This window comes from Notothenia rossii, assembly GCF_949606895.1.
Source record: "Notothenia rossii genome assembly, chromosome: 4".
Lineage (NCBI taxonomy): Eukaryota > Metazoa > Chordata > Actinopteri > Perciformes > Nototheniidae > Notothenia > Notothenia rossii.
This window is the reverse complement of record NC_136902.1, coordinates 2,247,136-2,268,908: the sequence shown is the minus strand read 5'-3', so window position 1 is coordinate 2,268,908 and position 21,773 is coordinate 2,247,136. Positions and strand designations below refer to the sequence as shown.

At 40.2% G+C, this 21,773-nt stretch overlaps 1 protein-coding gene across 1 annotated transcript in view; it reads right to left on the bottom strand.

Annotated features, from left to right (window-relative positions):
- The window catches only part of slc13a3 (solute carrier family 13 member 3), a 36,909-nt gene that overhangs the window by 12,577 nt on the left and 2,559 nt on the right, over positions 1-21,773 (bottom strand). The window contains exons 2-10 of the mRNA XM_079675216.1: positions 21,197-21,462; positions 20,846-21,024; positions 18,662-18,731; positions 13,597-13,776; positions 13,005-13,130; positions 12,423-12,515; positions 5,381-5,485; positions 5,080-5,177; positions 1,726-1,838 (exon numbers count right to left, since the gene is read on the bottom strand). Of these exons, the coding sequence (XP_079531342.1) occupies positions 1,726-1,838; positions 5,080-5,177; positions 5,381-5,485; positions 12,423-12,515; positions 13,005-13,130; positions 13,597-13,776; positions 18,662-18,731; positions 20,846-21,024; positions 21,197-21,462 (1,230 nt within the window). The remainder of the gene's footprint in view (positions 1-1,725; positions 1,839-5,079; positions 5,178-5,380; positions 5,486-12,422; positions 12,516-13,004; positions 13,131-13,596; positions 13,777-18,661; positions 18,732-20,845; positions 21,025-21,196; positions 21,463-21,773) is intronic.

Below are 21,773 nucleotides of genomic sequence, written 5' to 3'. Positions count from 1 at the left end.
CTTTAAAGAGTCCTCTCCTGCTGATGTTCAGGTGTATATCAGTATGTAGTGTCTCTACTTTAAAGAGTCCTCTCCTGCTGATTTTCAGGTGTATATCAGTATGTAGTGTCTCTACTTTAAAGAGTCCTCTCCTGCTGATGTTCAGGTGTATATCAGTATGTAGTGTCTCTATTTTAAAGAGTCCTCTCCTGCTGATGTTCAGGTGTATATCAGTGTGTAGTGTCTCTACTTTAAAGAGTCCTCTCCTGCTGATGTTCAGGTGTATATCAGTGTGTAGTGTCTCTACTTTAAAGAGTCCTCTCCTGCTGATGTTCAGGTGTATATCAGTATGTAGTGTCTCTACTTTAAAGAGTCCTCTCCTGCTGATGTTCAGGTGTATATCAGTATGTAGTGTCTCTACTTTAAAGAGTCCTCTCCTGCTGATGTGCAGGTGTATATCAGTATGTAGTGTCTCTACTTTAAAGAGTCCTCTCCTGCTGATGTTCAGGTGTATATCAGTATGTAGTGTCTCTACTTTAAAGAGTCCTCTCCTGCTGATGTTCAGGTGTATATCAGTATGTAGTGTCTCTACTTTAAAGAGTCCTCTCCTGCTGATGTTCATGTGTATATCAGTATGTACTGTCTCTACTTTAAAGAGTCCTCTCCTGCTGATGTTCAGGTGTATATCAGTATGTAGTGTCTCTACTTTAAAGAGTCCTCTCCTGCTGATGTTCAGGTGTATATCAGTATGTAGTGTCTCTACTTTAAAGAGTCCTCTCCTGCTGATGTTCAGGTGTATATCAGTATGTAGTGTCTCTACTTTAAAGAGTCCTCTCCTGCTGATGTTCAGGTGTATATCAGTATGTAGTGTCTCTACTTTAAAGAGTCCTCTCCAGCTGATGTTCAGGTGTATATCAGTATGTAGTGACTCTACTTTAAAGAGTCCTCTCCTGCTGATGTTCAGGTGTATATCAGTGTGTAGTGTCTCTACTTTAAAGAGTCCTCTCCTGCTGATGTTCAGGTGTATATCAGTATGTAGTGTCTCTACTTTAAAGAGTCCTCTCCTGCTGATGTTCAGGTGTATATCAGTATGTAGTGTCTCTACTTTAAAGAGTCCTCTCCTGCTGATGTTCAGGTGTATATCAGTATGTAGTGACTCTACTTTAAAGAGTCCTCTCCTGCCGATATTCAGGTGTATATCAGTATGTAGTGTCTCTACTTTAAAGAGTCCTCTCCTGCTGATGTTCAGGTGTATATCAGTATGTAGTGTCTCTACTTTAAAGAGTCCTCTCCTGCTGATGTTCAGGTGTATATCAGTATGTAGTGTCTCTACTTTAAAGAGTCCTCTCCTGCTGATGTTCAGGTGTATATCAGTATGTAGTGTCTCTACTTTAAAGAGTCCTCTCCTGCTGATGTTCAGGTGTATATCAGTATGTAGTGTCTGTACTTTAAAGAGTCCTCTCCTGCTGATGTTCAGGTGTATATCAGTATGTAGTGTCTCTACTTTAAAGAGTCCTCTCCTGCTGATGTTCAGGTGTATATCAGTATGTAGTGTCTCTACTTTAAAGAGTCCTCTCCTGCTGATGTTCAGGTGTATATCAGTATGTAGTGTCTCTACTTTAAAGAGTCCTCTCCTGCTGATGTTCAGGTGTATATTAGTATGTAGTGACTCTACTTTAAAGAGTCCTCTCCTGCTGATGTTCAGGTGTATATCAGTATGTAGTGTCTCTACTTTAAAGAGTTTACCTCACAGCCTTTAGCCATAGCGAAGCCTCCTCCCAGCAGCAGGATGATGTTCCAGGGAACCGAGTCCTGAGCCTTCTTCCAGGAGAGCAGAGGCACGTAGGGGGTGTTGGAAGCTGAGGAGAAATGAATAATAATAATAATATACATCGTCTATAAAGCGCTTCAATAAATAATAAATACCCAAAGTACGGACATTTCCACTAAATTCAATTCAACTGGTATCCTAAAACGTGACCTACATTGAGAAGGACAATGAGCCCCATGATCTGCTTTTATTTTATTTTATGCTGGCGTCCAGTGGTTTATTTGACCAGCTGAACATCTCTCACACACACACACACACACACACACACACACACACACACACACACACACACACACACACACACACACACACACACACACACACACACACACACACACACACACACACACACACACACACACACACACACACACACACACACACACACGAGAGATTACAGTAATCACAGGAACAGAGGAACTACAGTCTCACAACCAGACTGTAATCTGCAATATTAACATTCCTCTGTTTATCTGCAGCGTTTGCAAAGTCTTCTGAGTTCTGAGTCCTTAAATGTTTTACAAATACCGAGTAAAGTACATTTTACACGGCTTAGTTGAATACGCGATTCTGATTGGTTAATTGCTAGCAGACTGTTGCTAAGCAGAACAGTCCGTTTCTGAGGAGGATCATGGGACTATGTACAGCATTTATGATATGACAAGATATATTTTGACTCTTTTGATCTTTGAGTCATTCGGCCGAAATCCGGTCAATTTGACGTCAGCTGTGGACAACACACATTACTCTTCCTCGAGCAGCTGATGTACTTTCACTATTTTAAAAAAAGTTTCCAGATTTGTGAGAAGCAACTACAGAGTTCACATCCTCGTAAATAAATGAAATGCAAATATAAATACTTTGACTTTCTGTGTAAAGCCCTACCAATAAATATCAGAGAGGAAAACTCAGTGGACATTTTTAAACGCCAGCTAAAGACACATCTTTTTGATGTGATGTGTCGCCATTTTGTAAAGCACTTTGAGTAAGTACAGATACTTAAAAAGAAGTAAAGAAGTATGGGCTTTGAAATGTACTTCAGTAAAAAGTACCCATAACTAGCAGCTGTTTTAAAGAGTACCTGACCTCCCTTTATATTAATAGAACAATAATGTCATTGTTAGCTAATGAATGTTTCCATGGTGACCAACGGCAACATGACAACGTTTTCATTGGTCCCTCTTCTTTAGAGAAGACCAGGAAATGATGGATACACGGATCGTGTTCAAATCAATAGGCACGCAATGACTCTAAATAATAATGATCACGCCACCAAACACACATTCAGACTAAAGGAACCAGACTGTTTGGAAAATGAGAGAAGTAGAAAGTATAGGTATTTGAGTTCAACATGTGAGAAGTAGAAAGTACAAGTATTTGAGTTCAACATGTAAGAAGTAGAAAGTACAGGTATTTGAGTTCAACATGAGAGAAGTAGAAAGTACAGGTATTTGAGTTCAACATGTAAGAAGTAGAAAGTACAGGTATTTGAGTTCAACATGTAAGAAGTAGAAAGTACAGGTATTTGTGTTCAACATGTAAGAAGTAGAAAGTACAGGTATTTGAGTTCAACATGTAAGAAGTAGAAAGTACAGGTATTTGTGTTCAACATGTGAGAAGTAGAAAGTACAGGTATTTGAGTTCAACATGTAAGAAGTAGAAAGTACAGGTATTTGAGTTCAACATGTAAGAAGTAGAAAGTACAGGTATTTGAGTTCAACATGTAAGAAGTAGAAAGTACAGGTATTTGAGTTCAACATGTAAGAAGTAGAAAGTACAGGTATTTGAGTTCAACATGTAAGAAGTAGAAAGTACAGGTATTTGTGTTCTACATGTAAGAAGTAGAAAGTACAGGTATTTGTGTTCAACATGTAAGAAGTAGAAAGTACAGGTATTTGTGTTCAACATGTAAGAAGTAGAAAGTACAGGTATTTGAGTTCAACATGTAAGAAGTAGAAAGTACAGGTATTTGAGTTCAACATGTAAGAAGTAGAAAGTACAGGTATTTGAGTTCAACATGTGAGAAGTAGAAAGTACAGGTATTTGAGTTCAACATGTGAGAAGTAGAAAGTACAGGTATTTGTGTTCAACATGTAAGAAGTAGAAAGTACAGGTATTTGTGTTCAACATGTGAGAAGTAGAAAGTACAGGTATTTGAGTTCAACATGTAAGAAGTAGAAAGTACAGGTATTTGAGTTCAACATGTAAGAAGTAGAAAGTACAGGTATTTGAGTTCAACATGTGAGAAGTAGAAAGTACAGGTATTTGAGTTCAACATGTTAGAAGTAGAAAGTACAGGTATTTGAGTTCAACATGTGAGAAGTAGAAAGTACAGGTATTTGAGTTCAACATGTAAGAAGTAGAAAGTACAGGTATTTGAGTTCAACATGTAAGAAGTAGAAAGTACAGGTATTTGAGTTCAACATGTGAGAAGTAGAAAGTACAGGTATTTGAGTTCAACATGTTAGAAGTAGAAAGTACAGGTATTTGAGTTCAACATGTGAGAAGTAGAAAGTACAGGTATTTGAGTTCAACATGTAAGAAGTAGAAAGTACAGGTATTTGAGTTCAACATGTGAGAAGTAGAAAGTACAGGTATTTGAGTTCAACATGTGAGAAGTAGAAAGTACAGGTATTTGAGTTCAACATGTAAGAAGTAGAAAGTACAGGTATTTGTGTTCAAAGTGTAAGAAGTAGAAAGTACAGGTATTTGTGTTCAACATGTAAGAAGTAGAAAGTACAGGTATTTGAGTTCAACATGTAAGAAGTAGAAAGTACAGGTATTTGTGTTCAACATGTAAGAAGTAGAAAGTACAGGTATTTGTGTTCAACATGTAAGAAGTAGAAAGTACAGGTATTTGAGTTCAACATGTAAGAAGTAGAAAGTACAGGTATTTGAGTTCAACATGTAAGAAGTAGAAAGTACAGGTATTTGTGTTCAACATGTAAGAAGTAGAAAGTACAGGTATTTGAGTTCAACATGTAAGAAGTAGAAAGTACAGGTATTTGTGTTCAACATGTAAGAAGTAGAAAGTACAGGTATTTGAGTTCAACATGTAAGAAGTAGAAAGTACAGGTATTTGTGTTCAAAGTGTAAGAAGTAGAAAGTACAGGTATTTGTGTTCAACATGTAAGAAGTCAAAGTAAAAGTAGTGGAGTAAAGTACTGATACCAGAAACATGTACTTAAGTACAGTAACAAAGTATTTGTACTTCAATACTTCCCACATCTGAATATAAATAAAGCTTTATCTTTTGAGGTGTGACTGACCTTGAGGGTCGAGCCACCAGCTCAGAGACGGTTTCTTTGAAGGGAAGAAGAACAAGATGGAGACGATGATGACTCCGGTGACGGCGTCTGAGACGTACCTGCAGGACAACCAGGACACGGTTAGTTTCAAGGTTAAAGATTCAAGGTTCAAGATTCAAGGCTTTATTGCTACTGTACAGTGTAGGTATGACAGTGAACATCTGAGGTCACCGGCTCAACACAGATACAGTAGAGGTAAATAAAGTTAGCAGGCAAAACTAAGATATAGATTAGAATAGAAAGAACACTGCATCTTTCTTACCCTTTCTTAAAAAACACAGACCAGCCGGGGACGAATTTGGGATCTCTGGTGAAGAGCAGGACTGCAAACAGCACGAAGAAGAAAGAGATCGCTCCCTCTGCGAAACTGAGGAGAAGTTCAAAGACAATAAGAATATATTTAATATTCTCTCCGCTTTGCAGAGACGCTCAACCTGCTTTACCGGTGACTAACATGCAATCAAATTAATTATACACATGAATAGGGATGTAACGATATACCGAATATCGCGGTATCGCGGTAAATAAACTTCCCAATACCGTCGTGAGACTGACTAAATCTACCGCGATTTTAAAAATATATATATATATTTTTTTTTTTAAAAACACTTTTTTTTTTTAAAAACCTTTATTTAACCAGGTGGTCCCATTGAGATCATCGATCTCTTTTTCAAGAGAGACCTGTCCAACATGGCAGCAAGTAGGTTACAACATGAAAATAAAACAACAGATAACACAAAAGGACCTCGTATTTACAGAGCTACATTTACACACCTAGAGACATTGACAAGTACCAACCATATATTTATATCTCGCCATGTCAATAGGCCTGGCGTTAGACTTTTTCGCTGTCCGTCATTTTGACAGACAGGATCGTAAAATATCCGTCATAATCCCTTATTACCCGTCGGGTCTGAACAGTTCACGATAGAGCATGCTCATGAACTGTCAACGGGGGGTGGGGGGGGGCGGTGTTATGCCGTGTGTGCATGCACCTCGCGGGACGCGCACAGCGTAAAGCAAAACCTCCCAGACATGCATTGATCTGTACGGCAAAGTACGGTTTGGAAACTATATCATTTCCTTTTGGAGGGCATGCATAACACGGCATAACACCAGAGCCTGGCTCTGGGGAAACGTTGGCGCTGTTCCGAGTTTGTTCTAATCTGTCAAAATGACAGACTGCTTTCAGATTTTTCCGTCATTGTTAAATAAAATATTCGGTTAACACGACCACTGGTGTCCAAGCAACATCAGTACCAAGCGAGAGAGTTGTTTCCAGATCAGGGGATATTGTAAATGCCCAAACATCCCAGCTTATAAATACCTGGAAATGTGGACATTCTCCTAAAAACCTGTCTGATGATGCTGAGTGAGTGACTAGTGAGTTGAGTTACTTGAAAAACTAAAGTGAAACTTGATTTATTTTATAGCAGGGTGTGATTATTAAATGTCCTTGTTTATTTGTGAGATGCAGTGGCATAAAGAAAATGCTTACTTTGTTTGGTAGTACTAGTAGGTACAAAAAAACTGGTTTTCTTGTTCCAGTCTGTTACTGTCACTTTGTTTTTGACACTTTAAAATACCGCTATCCTACAAAAATGCTGCAAAAATCAGATTTATTATGTAATAAAGAAACATTTTCCGAGTAAAAAAATGTTTTATTGAAAAAAAAATTATAATTTTTTTCTTTCTTACCTTTATTATTCAATATCGCGATAAATACCGTACCGTGGACTTGTTATCGCGATATTATCGTACCGTGAGTTTTTGGTATCGTTACATCCCTACACATGAACAAACCGTAAGACTTTCATCCTTCTTATAAAGTCTCAAAGGAAAGACGAGGTAAGGTAGTGACTAACTGGAATCTGAATGAGCGTCGACTCTATGAGACGGATACATCGGATATTTAGTTTACTGCTAGGGTCAAATGAATAAAAGATCATTTGACGCTTTATGAAATCCCTGAAATGTCCCACAAAGGGTTAATCTGATCGTACATGTTTGGGATCAGGATTAACCTCATTCCTCTCCTTTTCAGGAATCTACCCTTTCTAGAACATGAGGGGCTTTCTCTGGAGCTTTAACCTGACGTCTTTGTTCATAAACGCTCTCTGTACTTCCACTGTTATGCTTTGTATGCTCTCTGGAACGATGGCGACCGGAAACACATAAAGTATTTCCTTTGAGAGAAACGGGCTCAGTTTCAACGTTCCAACACGAGCAGACGAAGAAACACTTAAAGGTCAGCTGTTATAGAAAATCCACTTCTCCATGTCTCTTCTACATCATGTGTCCCCTCTTCTTCATGTCTCTTCTACATCATGTGTCCCCTCTTCTTCATGTCTCTTCTACATCAACATGTGTCCCCTCTTCTCCATGTCTCTTCTACATCATGTGTCCCCTCTTCTTCATGTCTCTTCTACATCATGTGTCCCCTCTTCTTCATGTCTCTTCTACATCAACATGTGTCCCCTCTTCTCCATGTCTCTTCTACATCAACATGTGTCCCCTCTTCTTCATGTCTCTTCTACATCAACATGTGTCCCCTCTTCTTCATGTCTCTTCTACATCAACATGTGTCCCCTCTTCTTCATGTCTCTTCTACATCATGTGTCCCCTCTTCTTCATGTCTCTTCTACATCAACATGTGTCCCCTCTTCTTCATGTCTCTTCTACATCAACATGTGTCCCCTCTTCTTCATGTCTCTTCTACATCAACATGTGTCCCCTCTTCTCCATGTCTCTTCTTCATCAACATCTGTCCCCTCTTCTCCATGTCTCTTCTACATCAACATGTGTCCCCTCTTCTTCATGTCTCTTCTACATCAACATGTGTCCCCTTTTTTTCATGTCTCTTCTACATCAACATGTGTCCCCTCTTCTTCATGTCTCTTCTACATCAACATGTCTCCCCTCTTCTTCATGTCTCTTCTTCATCAACATGTGTCCCCTCTTCTCCATGTATCTTCTACATCAACATGTGTCCCATCTTCTTCATGTCTCTTCTACATCAACATGTGTCCCCTCTTCTTCATGTCTCTTCTACATCAACATGTGTCCCCTCTTCTTCATGTCTCTTCTACATCAACATGTGTCCCCTCTTCTTCATGTCTCTTCTACATCAACATGTGTCCCCTCTTCTTCATGTCTCTTCTACATCAACATGTGTCCCCTCTTCTCCATGTCCCTTCTACATCAACATGTGTCCCCTCTTCTTCATGTCTCTTCTACATCAACATGTGTCCCTCTTCTTCATGTCTCTTCTACGTCAACATGTGTCCCCTCTTCTTCATGTCTCTTCTACATCAACATGTGTCCCCTCTTCTTCATGTCTCTTCCACATCAACATGTGTCCCCTTTTCTTTATGTGTCTTCTACATCAACATGTGTCCCCTCTTCTTCATGTCTCTTCTACATCAACATGTGTCCCCTCTTCTTCATGTCTCTTCTACATCAACATGTGTCTCCTCTTCTCCATGTCTCTTCTACATCAACATGTGTCCCCTCTTCTCCATGTCTCTTCTACATCAACATGTGTCCCCTCTTCTTCATGTCTCTTCTACATCAACATGTGTCCCCTCTTCTCCATGTCTCTTCTACATCAACATGTGTCCCCTCTTCTCCATGTCTCTTCTACATCAACATGTGTCCCCTTTTTTTCATGTCTCTTCTACATCAACATGTGTCCCCTCTTCTGCATGTCTCTTCTACATCAACATGTGTCCCCTCTTCTTCATGTCTCTTCTACATCAACATGTCCCCTCTTCTTCATGTCTCTTCTACATCAACATGTGTCCCCTCTTCTCCATGTCTCTTCTACATCAACATGTGTCCCCTCTTCTCCATGTCTCTTCTACATCAACATGTGTCCCCTCTTCTCCATGTCTCTTCTACATCAACATGTGTCCCCTCTTCTTCATGTCTCTTCTACATCAACATGTGTCCCCTCTTCTTCATGTCTCTTCTACATCAACATGTGTCCCCTCTTCTCCATGTCTCTTCTACATCAACATGTGTCCCCTCTTCTTCATGTCTCTTCTACATCAACATGTGTCCCCTCTTCTTCATGTCTCTTCTACATCAACATGTGTCCCCTCTTCTCCATGTCTCTTCTACATCAACATGTGTCCCCTCTTCTCCATGTCTCTTCTACATCAACATGTGTCCCCTCTTCTCCATGTCTCTTCTACATCAACATGTGTCCCCTCTTCTCCATGTCTCTTCTACATCAACATGTGTCCCCTCTTCTTCATGTCTCTTCTACATCAACATGTGTCCCCTCTTCTTCATGTCTCTTCTACATCAACATGTGTCCCCTCTTCTCCATGTCTCTTCTACATCAACATGTGTCCCATCTTCTTCATGTCTCTTCTACATCAACATGTGTCCCCTCTTCTTCATGTCTCTTCTACATCAACATGTGTCCCCTCTTCTCCATGTCTCTTCTACATCAACATGTGTCCCCTCTTCTCCATGTCTCTTCTACATCAACATGTGTCCCCTCTTCTCCATGTCTCTTCTACATCAACATCTGTCCCCTCTTCTTCATGTCTCTTCTACATCAACATGTGTCCCCTCTTCTTCATGTCTCTTCTACATCAACATGTGTCCCCTCTTCTTCATGTCTCTTCTACATCAACATGTGTCCCCTCTTCTTCACGTCTCTTCTACATCAACATGTGTCCCCTCTTCTTCATGTCTCTTCTACATCAACATGTGTCCCCTCTTCTTCACGTCTCTTCTACATCAACATGTGTCCCCTCTTCTTCATGTCTCTTCTACATCAACATGTGTCCCCTCTTCTCCATGTCTCTTCTACATCAACATCTGTCCCCTCTTCTCCATGTCTCTTCTACATCAACATGTGTCCCCTCTTCTCCATGTCTCTTCTACATCAACATGTGTCCCCTCTTCTCCATGTCTCTTCTACATCAACATGTGTCCCCTCTTCTCCATGTCTCTTCTACATCAACATGTGTCCCCTCTTCTCCATGTCTCTTCTACATCAACATGTGTCCCCTCTTCTTCATGTCTCTTCTACATCAACATGTGTCCCCTCTTCTTCATGTCTCTTCTACATCAACATGTGTCCCCTCTTCTCCATGTCTCTTCTACATCAACATGTGTCCCCTCTTCTTCATGTCTCTTCTACATCAACATGTGTCCCCTCTTCTTCATGTCTCTTCTACATCAACATTTGTCCCCTCTCCTCATGTCTCTTCTACATCAACATGTGTCCCCTCTTCTTCATGTCTCTTCTACATCAACATGTGTCCCCTCTTCTTCATGTCTCTTCTACATCAACATGTGTCCCCTCTTCTCCATGTCTCTTCTACATCAACATCTGTCCCCTCTTCTCCATGTCTCTTCTACATCAACATGTGTCCCCTCTTCTTCATGTCTCTTCTACATCAACATCTGTCCCCTCTTCCTCATGTCTCTTCTACATCAACATGTGTCCCCTCTTCTTCATGTCTCTCCTACATCAACATGTGTCCCCTCTTCTCCATGTCTCTTCTACATCAACATGTGTCCCCTCTTCTTCATGTCTCTTCTACATCAACATGTGTCCCCTCTTCCTCATGTCTCTTCTACATCAACATGTGTCCCTTCTTCTTCATGTCTCTTCTACATCAACATGTGTCCCCTCTTCTTCATGTCTCTTCTACATCAACATGTGTCCCCTCTTCTTCATGTCTCTTCTACATCAACATGTGTCCCCTCTTCTTCATGTCTCTTCTACATCAACATGTGTCCCCTCTTCTTCATGTCTCTTCTACATCAACATGTGTCCCCTCTTCTCCATGTCTCTTCTACATCAACATCTGTCCCCTCTTCTCCATGTCTCTTCTACATCAACATGTGTCCCCTCTTCTCCATGTCTCTTCTACATCAACATGTGTCCCCTCTTCTCCATGTCTCTTCTACATCAACATGTGTCCCCTCTTCTCCATGTCTCTTCTTCATCAACATGTTTCCCCTCTTCTTCATGTCTCTTCTACATCAACATGTGTCCCCTCTTCTCCATGTCTCTTCTACATCAACATGTGTCCCCTCTTCTCCATGTCTCTTCTACATCAACATGTGTCCCCTCTTCTTCATGTCTCTTCTACATCAACATGTGTCCCCTCTTCTTCATGTCTCTTCTACATCAACATGTGTCCCCTCTCCTCATGTCTCTTCTACATCAACATGTGTCCCCTCTTCTTCATGTCTCTTCTACATCAACATGTGTCCCCTCTTCTTCATGTCTCTTCTACATCAACATGTGTCCCCTCTTCTCCATGTCTCTTCTACATCAACATCTGTCCCCTCTTCTCCATGTCTCTTCTACATCAACATGTGTCCCCTCTTCTCCATGTCTCTTCTACATCAACATGTGTCCCCTCTTCTCCATGTCTCTTCTACATCAACATGTGTCCCCTCTTCTTCATGTCTCTTCTACATCAACATCTGTCCCCTCTTCCTCATGTCTCTTCTACATCAACATGTGTCCCCTCTTCTCCATGTCTCTTCTACATCAACATGTGTCCCCTCTTCTCCATGTCTCTTCTACATCAACATGTGTCCCCTCTTCTCCATGTCTCTTCTACATCAACATGTGTCCCCTCTTCTTCATGTCTCTTCTACATCAACATGTGTCCGCTCTTCTTCATGTCTCCTCTACATCAACATGTGTCCCCTCTTCTTCATGTCTCTTCTACATCAACATGTGTCCCCTCTTCTTCATGTCTCTTCTACATCAACATGTGTCCCCTCTTCTTCATGTCTCTTCTACATCAACATGTGTCCCCTCTTCTTCATGTCTCTTCTACATCAACATGTGTCCCCTCTGTGGAAAGAGACTCTGAAAGTTTCAGGAACAAAGATTCTCTCTCTTTTTGATCCGTTTCTATAAAAACCTGTCTGAAAATGAGCTGATCAGAATTTGCCCACTTTATGATGTCATAACGATGTTTTGTCTTGTGTAACCATTAGCCAATCAGCAACTAAGGTAACCGCCCCCCCCTCCTAGAGCTCCATTGAGTTCTTTGTAACCAAATGTCTCTCAGAGGGGCGTGGGGAGGGGCTCCTTATTTTCATCTAAAGTAACAGACAGAGAATCAGCACTTTGGAAACAGGGCTGAAACAGAGTGGATTATGGGTAACGCTGCAATGATCTGTTTGGTGTTTCAGCCAATCAGAGACAGGCTCTGGATATATCTGAGAGCTGGGATATATTGATGAGAAACAGTATGATAGGGGACCTTTAAAGTCCCGCGGGCCACAGGTTGAGCATTGCTGCAGGTGTGACTCACTTTATGGGCCCCAGCTTCTTGTAGTCGTCCTCGATCATCGCCTTCGCTCTCGCCTCCGCCGCCGCTCGGTGGTCGGTCCTCGTGAAGCACAATCTGCAGAAAAAAACAAAAACGTTCATTTGTTTGGTTTTGTACGCAAAAACTTAAATTGTCAAAAGATGAAAGCTGTCAGAGTGCTGTAGTGACGTAGTGAAAGTTCAATGCTTCCCTTTATTTGTATGTGCATGAAAAGAAAGGACTCAAAGTACTTGAATACTTAAGTACATGCATTTATTTAGGTCTACACCCCACCATAAGAAAAGAAACTATATATTCTTTACTTATTTAATGCTATTTCATTTCTATTTGAGATGTTTACATTTTGGACTGTTTATTTCTAGTCTTTTAATTTCTCTATCGTACAATGTATTGTCTTTTTATGGATCCAAACATTTCCCACATGTGGATTAATAAAGTACTTCTTATCTTATCTTATCTTATTTGGCTTCTGTTGTGATGACTAGAAACGCTAAGAATAACACTACAAATACTATTTGGACGGGAACGTTTTTTTGAATAGGTAAATAGGCGTCTTTATGTTACCGTGTGTTCAACCCCCCGTGGAGGAACGCGATCCAGAGCCATCCCACAAACAGGAAGACCAGCATGAGCGGGAAAGCAAACGCAAACCAGGAGCCGAAGTTTATCGCATCGCAGTCTGGGAAGTAGCTGTGAAAAAAAACACAACACAACTAAGACGTGTTTTAAAGGTCACCTAAGGTCATACTAAAGCATAGGGCTCAGATATATCAAAATGAAACAGTTTGGAGCTCAAACTCCTTTTCTCTCTCAGGTTTACCACAAGGTGAGTTCCCTTTTATTGCGATAAAATGCTTGCTAATGTGATCACATATTACTTCCAGAACACATCTCATTGTTTCTGACAGCAACGTTTCTGATTGGCCCGTGGGTGTAAATAGAGGCTGAGTCATCATGTTAATCACATAGCTATGCCTCAAACAGTCCTGATGCTCTTCTAGGTAATCACACATCCTGTCATGTTCACAGCTACAGTTGAAACCTTTGTTATCATGGTACTCTGATATTGGAAGAGGGCATTCAGTATTTTCACAACAACAATAAAATCCTTGAATATTGTATCTTGAACCTTTGAATGTAATCACGTGAGAGTTACCTCTTCAGCTGTCCGATCAGGATGAGGTTTGGCGCCGTGCCGGTCAGCGTGGCGGTGCCTCCGATGCTCGCGGCGTAAGGAATGCAGATCAGGAAACCTTTCCACACTTTCATCTGATACGCGGACTCCGTGCGGATTTCCTCCTCCGAGCGCTGGTCGCTCTGCTCCTCAACATCCGGACTTTAGGAGACAAACACTTTGAATTAACCCCACCAAGGCTTAGCGAGAAATAAATGTGCTTTCCTGAAGAGAGTTAGATTAAAAGATTGGTACCACTGTTGCACTAGATAGATATTCTGCAGCCTGTTAGCTTAGCACAAAACTGAAAGCAATGTAGTCTAAAGCTAACAAACTACAAGCACCTGTTAGCTTAGCACAAAACTGAAACAAGAGCTAGCCTGTCTAAAGCTAACAAACTCCAGCTACAAGCACCTGTTAGCTTAGCACACAACTGAAACAAGAGCTAGCCTGTCTAAAGCTAACAAACTACAAGCACCTGTTAGCTTAGCACACAACTGAAACAAGAGCTAGCCTGTCTAAAGCTAACAAACTACAAGCACCTGTTAGCTTAGCACAAAACTGAAACAAGAGCTAGCCTGTCTAAAGCTAACAAACTCCAGCTACAAGCACCTGTTAGCTTAGCACACAACTGAAACAAGAGCTAGCCTGTCTAAAGCTAACAAACTCCAGCTACAAGCACCTGTTAGCTTAGCACACAACTGAAACAAGAGCTAGCCTGTCTAAAGCTAACAAACTCCACCTACAATAAGGTGACCAGATTTTCAAAATTAAAACCGGGACATTTTGAGTTTAGCGGTCAATATATCATTAACATATCCAATTTTCTTTACTGTTAAAGAAAAAGGGGGACAATTCTGGTTTAATGTAATTCGAATATTTTAACTCCTGTAATAAACTGATGCGTACTAACTAATTACTATAAATGGTAACTAACTAACTAATTAATGAAACCTTTCAGAAAATCTGATTTCAATACCATGGTAAGTGAACAGAGAGATCAGACACACTGGGACAAAGAGATCCAACTGTTTTTGGATAACCACCAGGACCTCAGCTGTTTCTCCTTTGAGTTCAACAAAATCGAGTAGTTTTGTTTCCACTGATGTGCTATCATGTATCTTATAATATCTTGTAGCAGCTTTACATGTCCATGACTGGATGCATCAATGGACAGAGACACAGATTCCACCTGTTCTGGGTGGAATCTGTTAACTTTTTCTTCCCCTCCAAACGTTCTCCCTTTTCTTAACTTGTCTTTCTCACAATTGTACAATCTCTTTGCTTCTTTATCTTCAGTCCGGTTTTTCCCTTCTCATTCTGTTCTTCCTCTCTGATATTTAAAAATAGATAGTACATTATTAGATACACTTGGGTTAACAGTCACATTGTTTTCGTCAATGTATAAATTGACAGGCTCACATATTTTCCTAAACTGTTTCTTCTCTTCTTACTCTCCACGCTACCTGTAAGCAAAACTAAATCTTCTGACTGAATTCTATCTGTTTGATGAAATGATCAAACCAAGGCCTGAAAACTGGCATTTTATATGGAAGTGACTCATATACAAAACATTTTTAATATTGGATACAGTACTATCAAGCCTACTACACGAAATGGACAGGCACAGATCAATTGTATCAAAGAAGCTCCAAAGGGGTACAAGTTTCCAAAACCCAGTGAAGTAGCACAATGCAGAATTCCTACAATTAAGCGGGACAGTGAAGGGTGTTTTAGGGCGATCAAGAAAAGAGAGCGAGCGGCGCAGTTAAGAGTGAGAGAGTTTATGGAGCAGATCAAGAGAAACAAGAAGAAGAAGAAGAAGAAGAAGAAGAAGAAGAAGAAGAAGAAGAAGAAGAAGAAGAAGAAGAAAGAATGAGCAGTATACTCTGTTTAACCAGCGTTTCATGACATTAAACGTTTTATTTCACCTTGCTATGTGAATTTAACGTATATTAAAAAACTGGGACATTTCCGGAAAACGGGGACGTCTGGTAGGGGCGGACTGGGACTAAAACTCAGCCCTGGAAACTGACCCAGTCCGGCCACATGAAATGTCAAATGTTAGAAATCCGCTGTTTATTATTTAAAGTTGTACGTCCGATTCGCTCCTTTTTCCTCTCTGTGCAGAGCTCCAGTTTGGGCACTGGCCTGTCATCAGATTTCATTTTTAGTTGCTGCTGTAGCGGAAGTTTAGTCAAATTATTTTTGATGAAATACTCCAAATCTCCACCCTCCATAATTGCACTTGCTTCAGTTGCTTGTGACTTTTTAAGTTGATGCGATTTGATTGGATTGTGAGGCATGACGTGAGCCTCATCTGATTGGTCAATCTCTAAAAATGTTTAAAGGGAAGCCAATTTCGGCTCTCGCAACAGAGAGTGCAATCTACTGTTTCACCATAACATCAAGAGGGGCGCTGTTTAAACGAAGTTTTTTAATTTATTTATTAAAATTATAACTACAATCCAAAAAAACAGGGGAAGCCTGTCTTCCCTTGGCCTCCAGGAGAAAAGGCCACTGAGTTCAGGGGATAATTATCACCCCTTGCTCTTGCCTGCACTTGTATGTGCCAGTTGAGCTGGTTCTTCCACCAGCTCAACTTTCTGTCCCTCATCATGAACGCAGGAGGCTGACTCATCATTCTTTTCATCATCTTGCACTTGCTCTAAGCTGCTGCTGATAGAGCTTGTAGCAGCGCTGCTGCCAAAAAGGTTTGTCACTTTGCGACATGTATATGTTTCACCTGCGAGTGACTTCACCTTTTTTTCCCTTGCCTTCTCGGCCCCACCTTTTTCTTTTCGTTTTCTTTGATTTTTATCCATGTTTTTTCATTTTCCCTGTCTGCCGCGGCGTCTAATCCCTTCTCTTCGCGTGGCCTGTCTTTTTCTTCTTGGTGTGATTATTTGACAGATAAGAACCACACAACTGCATTAGCGGCCGCTGTCGTCCTCTGTCGGCCGTCAGCGCAATTTAAATTATGACGTTAAACCATTTTTTTTAAAGGACCGGCCGTCAATGGCCCTTGACGACCGGCCGTTTTGTGGTTCTCTAGATTCTACAGATGGCCAGTCCGCTCTGGTCACCCTCACCTACAAGCACCTGTTAGCTTAGTTTAGCACAACACTGAAAGCAACAGCTAGCCTGTCTAAAGCTAACAAACTCCACCTACAAGCACCTGTTAGCTTAGTTTAGCACAACACTGAAAGCAACAGCTAGCCTATATAAAGCTAACAAAATTAACCTATACGCACCTTTAAAATTCACATATTAACATGTTTTAACACAATCCAAATACAAGTACCTAATGGCTGGAATTTAAAAAATATTTAAAAAGAACAAAGTGATCTTCGCACAAAACTGAAAACAACAGCTAGCCTGTGTAACAAACTCCAGCTACAAGCACCTCTAAAATCACATATTAACACGTTGCATATAGTTGAAGTTGTTTTTAAAATCTGGATAAAGAATAAAGTTGGCTTAGCTTAGCAAAAATACGAGGCAGAGGGAAATATCCAAATCCAACAAACTCCACCAAAAGACAAGAACCTTTTTAAGGGCCGAAAAACTCTCGCTTTAGCTTGTTTTAAAAAAATCTTTATAAAGGACAAAGTTAGCTTAGCACAAAACTAAAAGCAGAGGGAAATAGCTAGCCTATCTAAAGCTAACACACACACACCGAATAGTTAGCAGAAATTACAGGAAGAGGCTAATTCCTCTGTAGCTGTGTCTGTCTTTTAGCCCTGATCTTTGACTGTTTTTGCCATCAGGCTTATTTGAAAAGTAAGGATAGAATTTTGCTCAAAATGTCTGCACATAACCTCATTCAAAAACCAGGAAGCTATTTGTTTGGTAGTGCAGTGAGGAACTGCATTTCACACTTTAAGGTAGGGTGACCAGACGTCCCCGTTTTCCGGGGACAGTCCCCGTTTGTATTGGCCTGTCCCCGGTTGAAACTGTCCCCGGAAATGTCCCCGTTTTTTTAATATACGCTACAAACACATAGCAAGGTGAAATAAAATGTTTCATGTCAGGAAACACTGGGTAAACAGAGACTGTGGTCAAGCTAGTCCCCACTTCGGAAAACAAAGTCAAGCCAGCCCGCACGTTGTATTGCGGTGCGCGAATATCCTATGCATTACGGTAGAGGCCTGTAAAAACTGCCTTCAAAATAAAAGCGTTTACTTGGTCAATAACGAATATACCTAAAAAAAACACACCAACATATTCACATTTACTGGAGCTTAAATTAAGAAATATGTACTATATAATGTGATTAATAATAATTTAAAACAAACTACGTATAACTACCACATTATAACTGAGTGAATGTAAAATGTAAGTATACAGTTATGAAGACATATCTGACACTTCCACTGGGTGACTAATTTCAATTGATGTTGACGCCATCTCACAACACTCCTAAAATAACATTACTTTCTGAAGCACAATTTAAAATGTATGCTGTTTAAAATCTCAAATTAGATCTATTGTCCATCTATATTTGGATTATTATCTATTGGAAACTGTCCATAATCAAAGAGTCATCAAAGTCAATTAAATACTTATTTCACTTCAGGGTGTAGCAGGACACCCCATCTAGTCAATCAGAGAAAATCAGGACAATCTGATGTAGAGTTTCAAAATAAAACACTTTTCAAATCTCATATATGGGCTATCATCCTTCTGTTTGTATCCAACAGTTAAAATGTTCCCGTTTTTTCGTTAACAGTGAAGAAAATTGGATATGTTAATGATATATTGATCGCAAAACTCAAAATGTCCCCGGTTTTAAATTTGAAAATCTGGTCACCTTACTTTAAGGTGCTTTTTGAAACACGCAGGTGTCATTTGTGAAGAGTTAAGCATTGCATTTTTTATGGGAGGTTATGTGTGAGACTATTTCTTTGATTGCCTTACATTCAGACACTTGTCTCCAGCTTTAATGCTAAGCTAACGGCCTCCTCTCATCTAACTCTTGTAGCATATTTCCTAAAATGGTTATCTTTTTGAGTCAGATGTTGGAAGATGTTGTGATTCTTCTTACCCCTCTATGGACAGCATTTGCTTCTCCGTGTGTTCTGAGGGCAGTGAATGCAGCTTTACAGAAGACGGACCTGGGAGATAATAACAAACATCAGGGGAGTAAAATCATGTAATACCTGACAGCATTATAAATCATAAACCCTCTCAGGACACAGTGTGTTGGAAAAACCGCACAAAGTTCACTTCCTGGATTACATATTAAAAACAATACATACATTTTCACTTCGTCTGCACGTGTTCTTTCAAACGGTTGCTTGGGCACATATTGAGCAGCTTTGCAGCAACACCGTCTTTATTTAATCTAGATTAACAAAACAGACAACATTTCACCTGCAAGCAGTGGCAGTTCTAGAGTCTGTGGGGGCCCTAGGCAAAAATTCACTGGGGGCCCCTTGAACCAGCCCCCCCCCCAGCATTTTACGGCGCGCTATGCATGGGGCCGCCTTGAGGGGGTTTCCCGACATGTCGTTGCAGTAAATGAAAGAGTGTTCCGTGTTGTCGTTTCTGTGGACCTTCTTAATCTACCTTCTTTGGGGGCCCCCTTCTGGTCCGGGGCCCCAAGCAGCTGCCTGTTCGCAAGCGGCGCCTCTGACAGACTTGTTGATCAAAACCAGCACTGTGAGATGTATTTTTACATCTGTTTTAAAATAAAGTTAACTAAGATACAAAACGACATCATCTGCAAACTACTGTGTTTTTTAAAATGGGATTTAAAGTAAGTTAAGAAACTAATGCACGCTCCAGCCACATGGAGATCCTTACTGAAGGAAAGAAGGACAAGCGTCGTGGGTTAGAAAACCAAAAGTATGACCTGAAAGACGGTCAAATAAAAAAGGAAAATGGCTCAACATTAAAGCCATTGATTTTAAACTCTGAGTCTTGTTTTATTTGTTATTCTTTACTTCAAACTATTGCATTTTTAACATTCTTAACTAACATATTAAAAGCTATCAATATTTCTTTTTTTATTTCATGTTTTAATTAATCAATGTTTTCTTTATTCTTAACTTCAAACTATTGATTTTGTACCATTTTATTATTTTATTAAAGCAATAAAAGCCTTGATCATTTCATTTTTTATTGTTTTTTACACCTAATCATTGTTTCTTCTAAATCTCTTTTTTTATTCTTGACTTGATAATTTTTTTAACTTTTTTATTTGCATTTAATTATGGATTTATTTATTTGTACCTTTGATTTTTGACTTGGGTTGTATTTGATATGCACTTTACGTCAGTTAAATAAAATACTTCTCTGTGGGATCATCACTACAGCTCATAAGAGGTGGGAAGTATTGGAGTACAAATACTTCGTTACTGTACTTAAGTACATTTTTCTGGTATCAGTACTTTACTCCACTACTTATTTTTCTGACGACTTTTTACTTTGACTTCTTAGATTTTGAACACAAATACCTGTACTTTCTACTTCTTACATGTTGAACACAAATACCTGTACTTTCTACTTCTTACATGTTGAACTCAAATACCTGTACTTTCTACTTCTTACATTTTGAACTCAAATACCTGTACTTTCTACTTCTTACATGTTGAACTCAAATACATGTACTTTCTACTTCTTACATGTTGAACACAAATACCTGTACTTTCTACTTCTTACATGTTGAACTCAAATACCTGTACTTTCTACTTCTTACATGTTGAACACAAATACCTGTACTTTCTACTTCTTACATGTTGAACTCAAATACATGTACTTTCTACTTCTTACATGTTGAACACAAATACCTGTACTTTCTACTTCTCTCATTTTCCAAACAGGCTGGTTCCTTTAGTCTGAATGTGTGTTTGGTGGCGTGATCATTATTATTTAGAGTCATTGCGTGCCTATTGATTTGAACACGATCCGTGTATCCATCATTTCCTGGTCTTCTCTAAAGAAGAGGGACCAATGGAAACGTTGTCATGTTGCCGTTGGTCACCATGGAAACATTCATTAGCTAACAATGACATTATTGTTCTATTAATATAAAGGGAGGTCAGGTACTCTTTAAAACAGCTGCTAGTTATGGGTACTTTTTACTGAAGTACATTTCAAAGCCTCTTTACTTTGACTTGAGTAAAGAAGTTTAGTCAGTACTTCTACTTTCACCAGAGTATTTTTAAACACGAGTATCTGTACTTCTACCTGAGTAAAGGATGTGTGTACTCTTTCCCTCTCATACCGTTAAGGACCTCGTTGTCGGGCTCCTGGTGCACCTTGCACTTCTCCTTGAGGGTCTCCAGGTCCCCGAACAGACTCTCCAGGATGGCGGTGGCGATGGGAAGCATCATGGCGGTGGTGGCCGTGTTGCTGAGCCACATGGAGAGGAAGGAGGAGGTCAGCATCATGCCCAGGATCAGCCTGCAGGCGGGAAATATCATTATTATTATATTATTATTATTTCAATCAGCAACTTCCCATGAGTAACTGAAGAGATACTGTAATGTAATATACAATTGAAAGGCGCTATACAAATATAATCAATTATTATTATTATTATTATTATTAAGAATTATTTTCTGTTTCCCCTCACCAGGCGGGCTTCACCCCCACGATGGTGAGGACCTTCAGGGCGATGCGGCGGTGGAGCCCCCACTCTTCGATGGACGACGCCATCACCAGGCCGCTCAGGAACAGGAAGTTGGTTTCCAGGAAGTACTGAGGGCACACCTTTTTGGAGGGAAGGATTCCCAGCGTCGGGAAAAGGCAGACGGGAAGCATGGCGGTGACGGCCAGAGGGAGCGCCTCGGTGCACCAGTACACCGCCATCAGAACCACCACGTACAGACATCTACCCTCCTGGAGAGAAACAGCCTTTACTCGAGTACAAGTACACATCCTTTACTCAAGTAGAAGTACACACCCTTTACTCAAGTAGAAGTACACACCCTTTACTCAATAAGAAGTACACATCCTTTACTCAATATGAAGTACACATCCTTTACTCGAGTAGAAGTACACATCCTTTACTTGAGTAGAAGTACACATCCTTTACTCAAGTAGAAGTACACATCCTTTACTCAATAAGAAGTACACATCCTTTACTCGAGTAGAAGTACACATCCTTTACTTGAGTAGAAGTACACACCCTTTACTCAAGTAGAAGTACA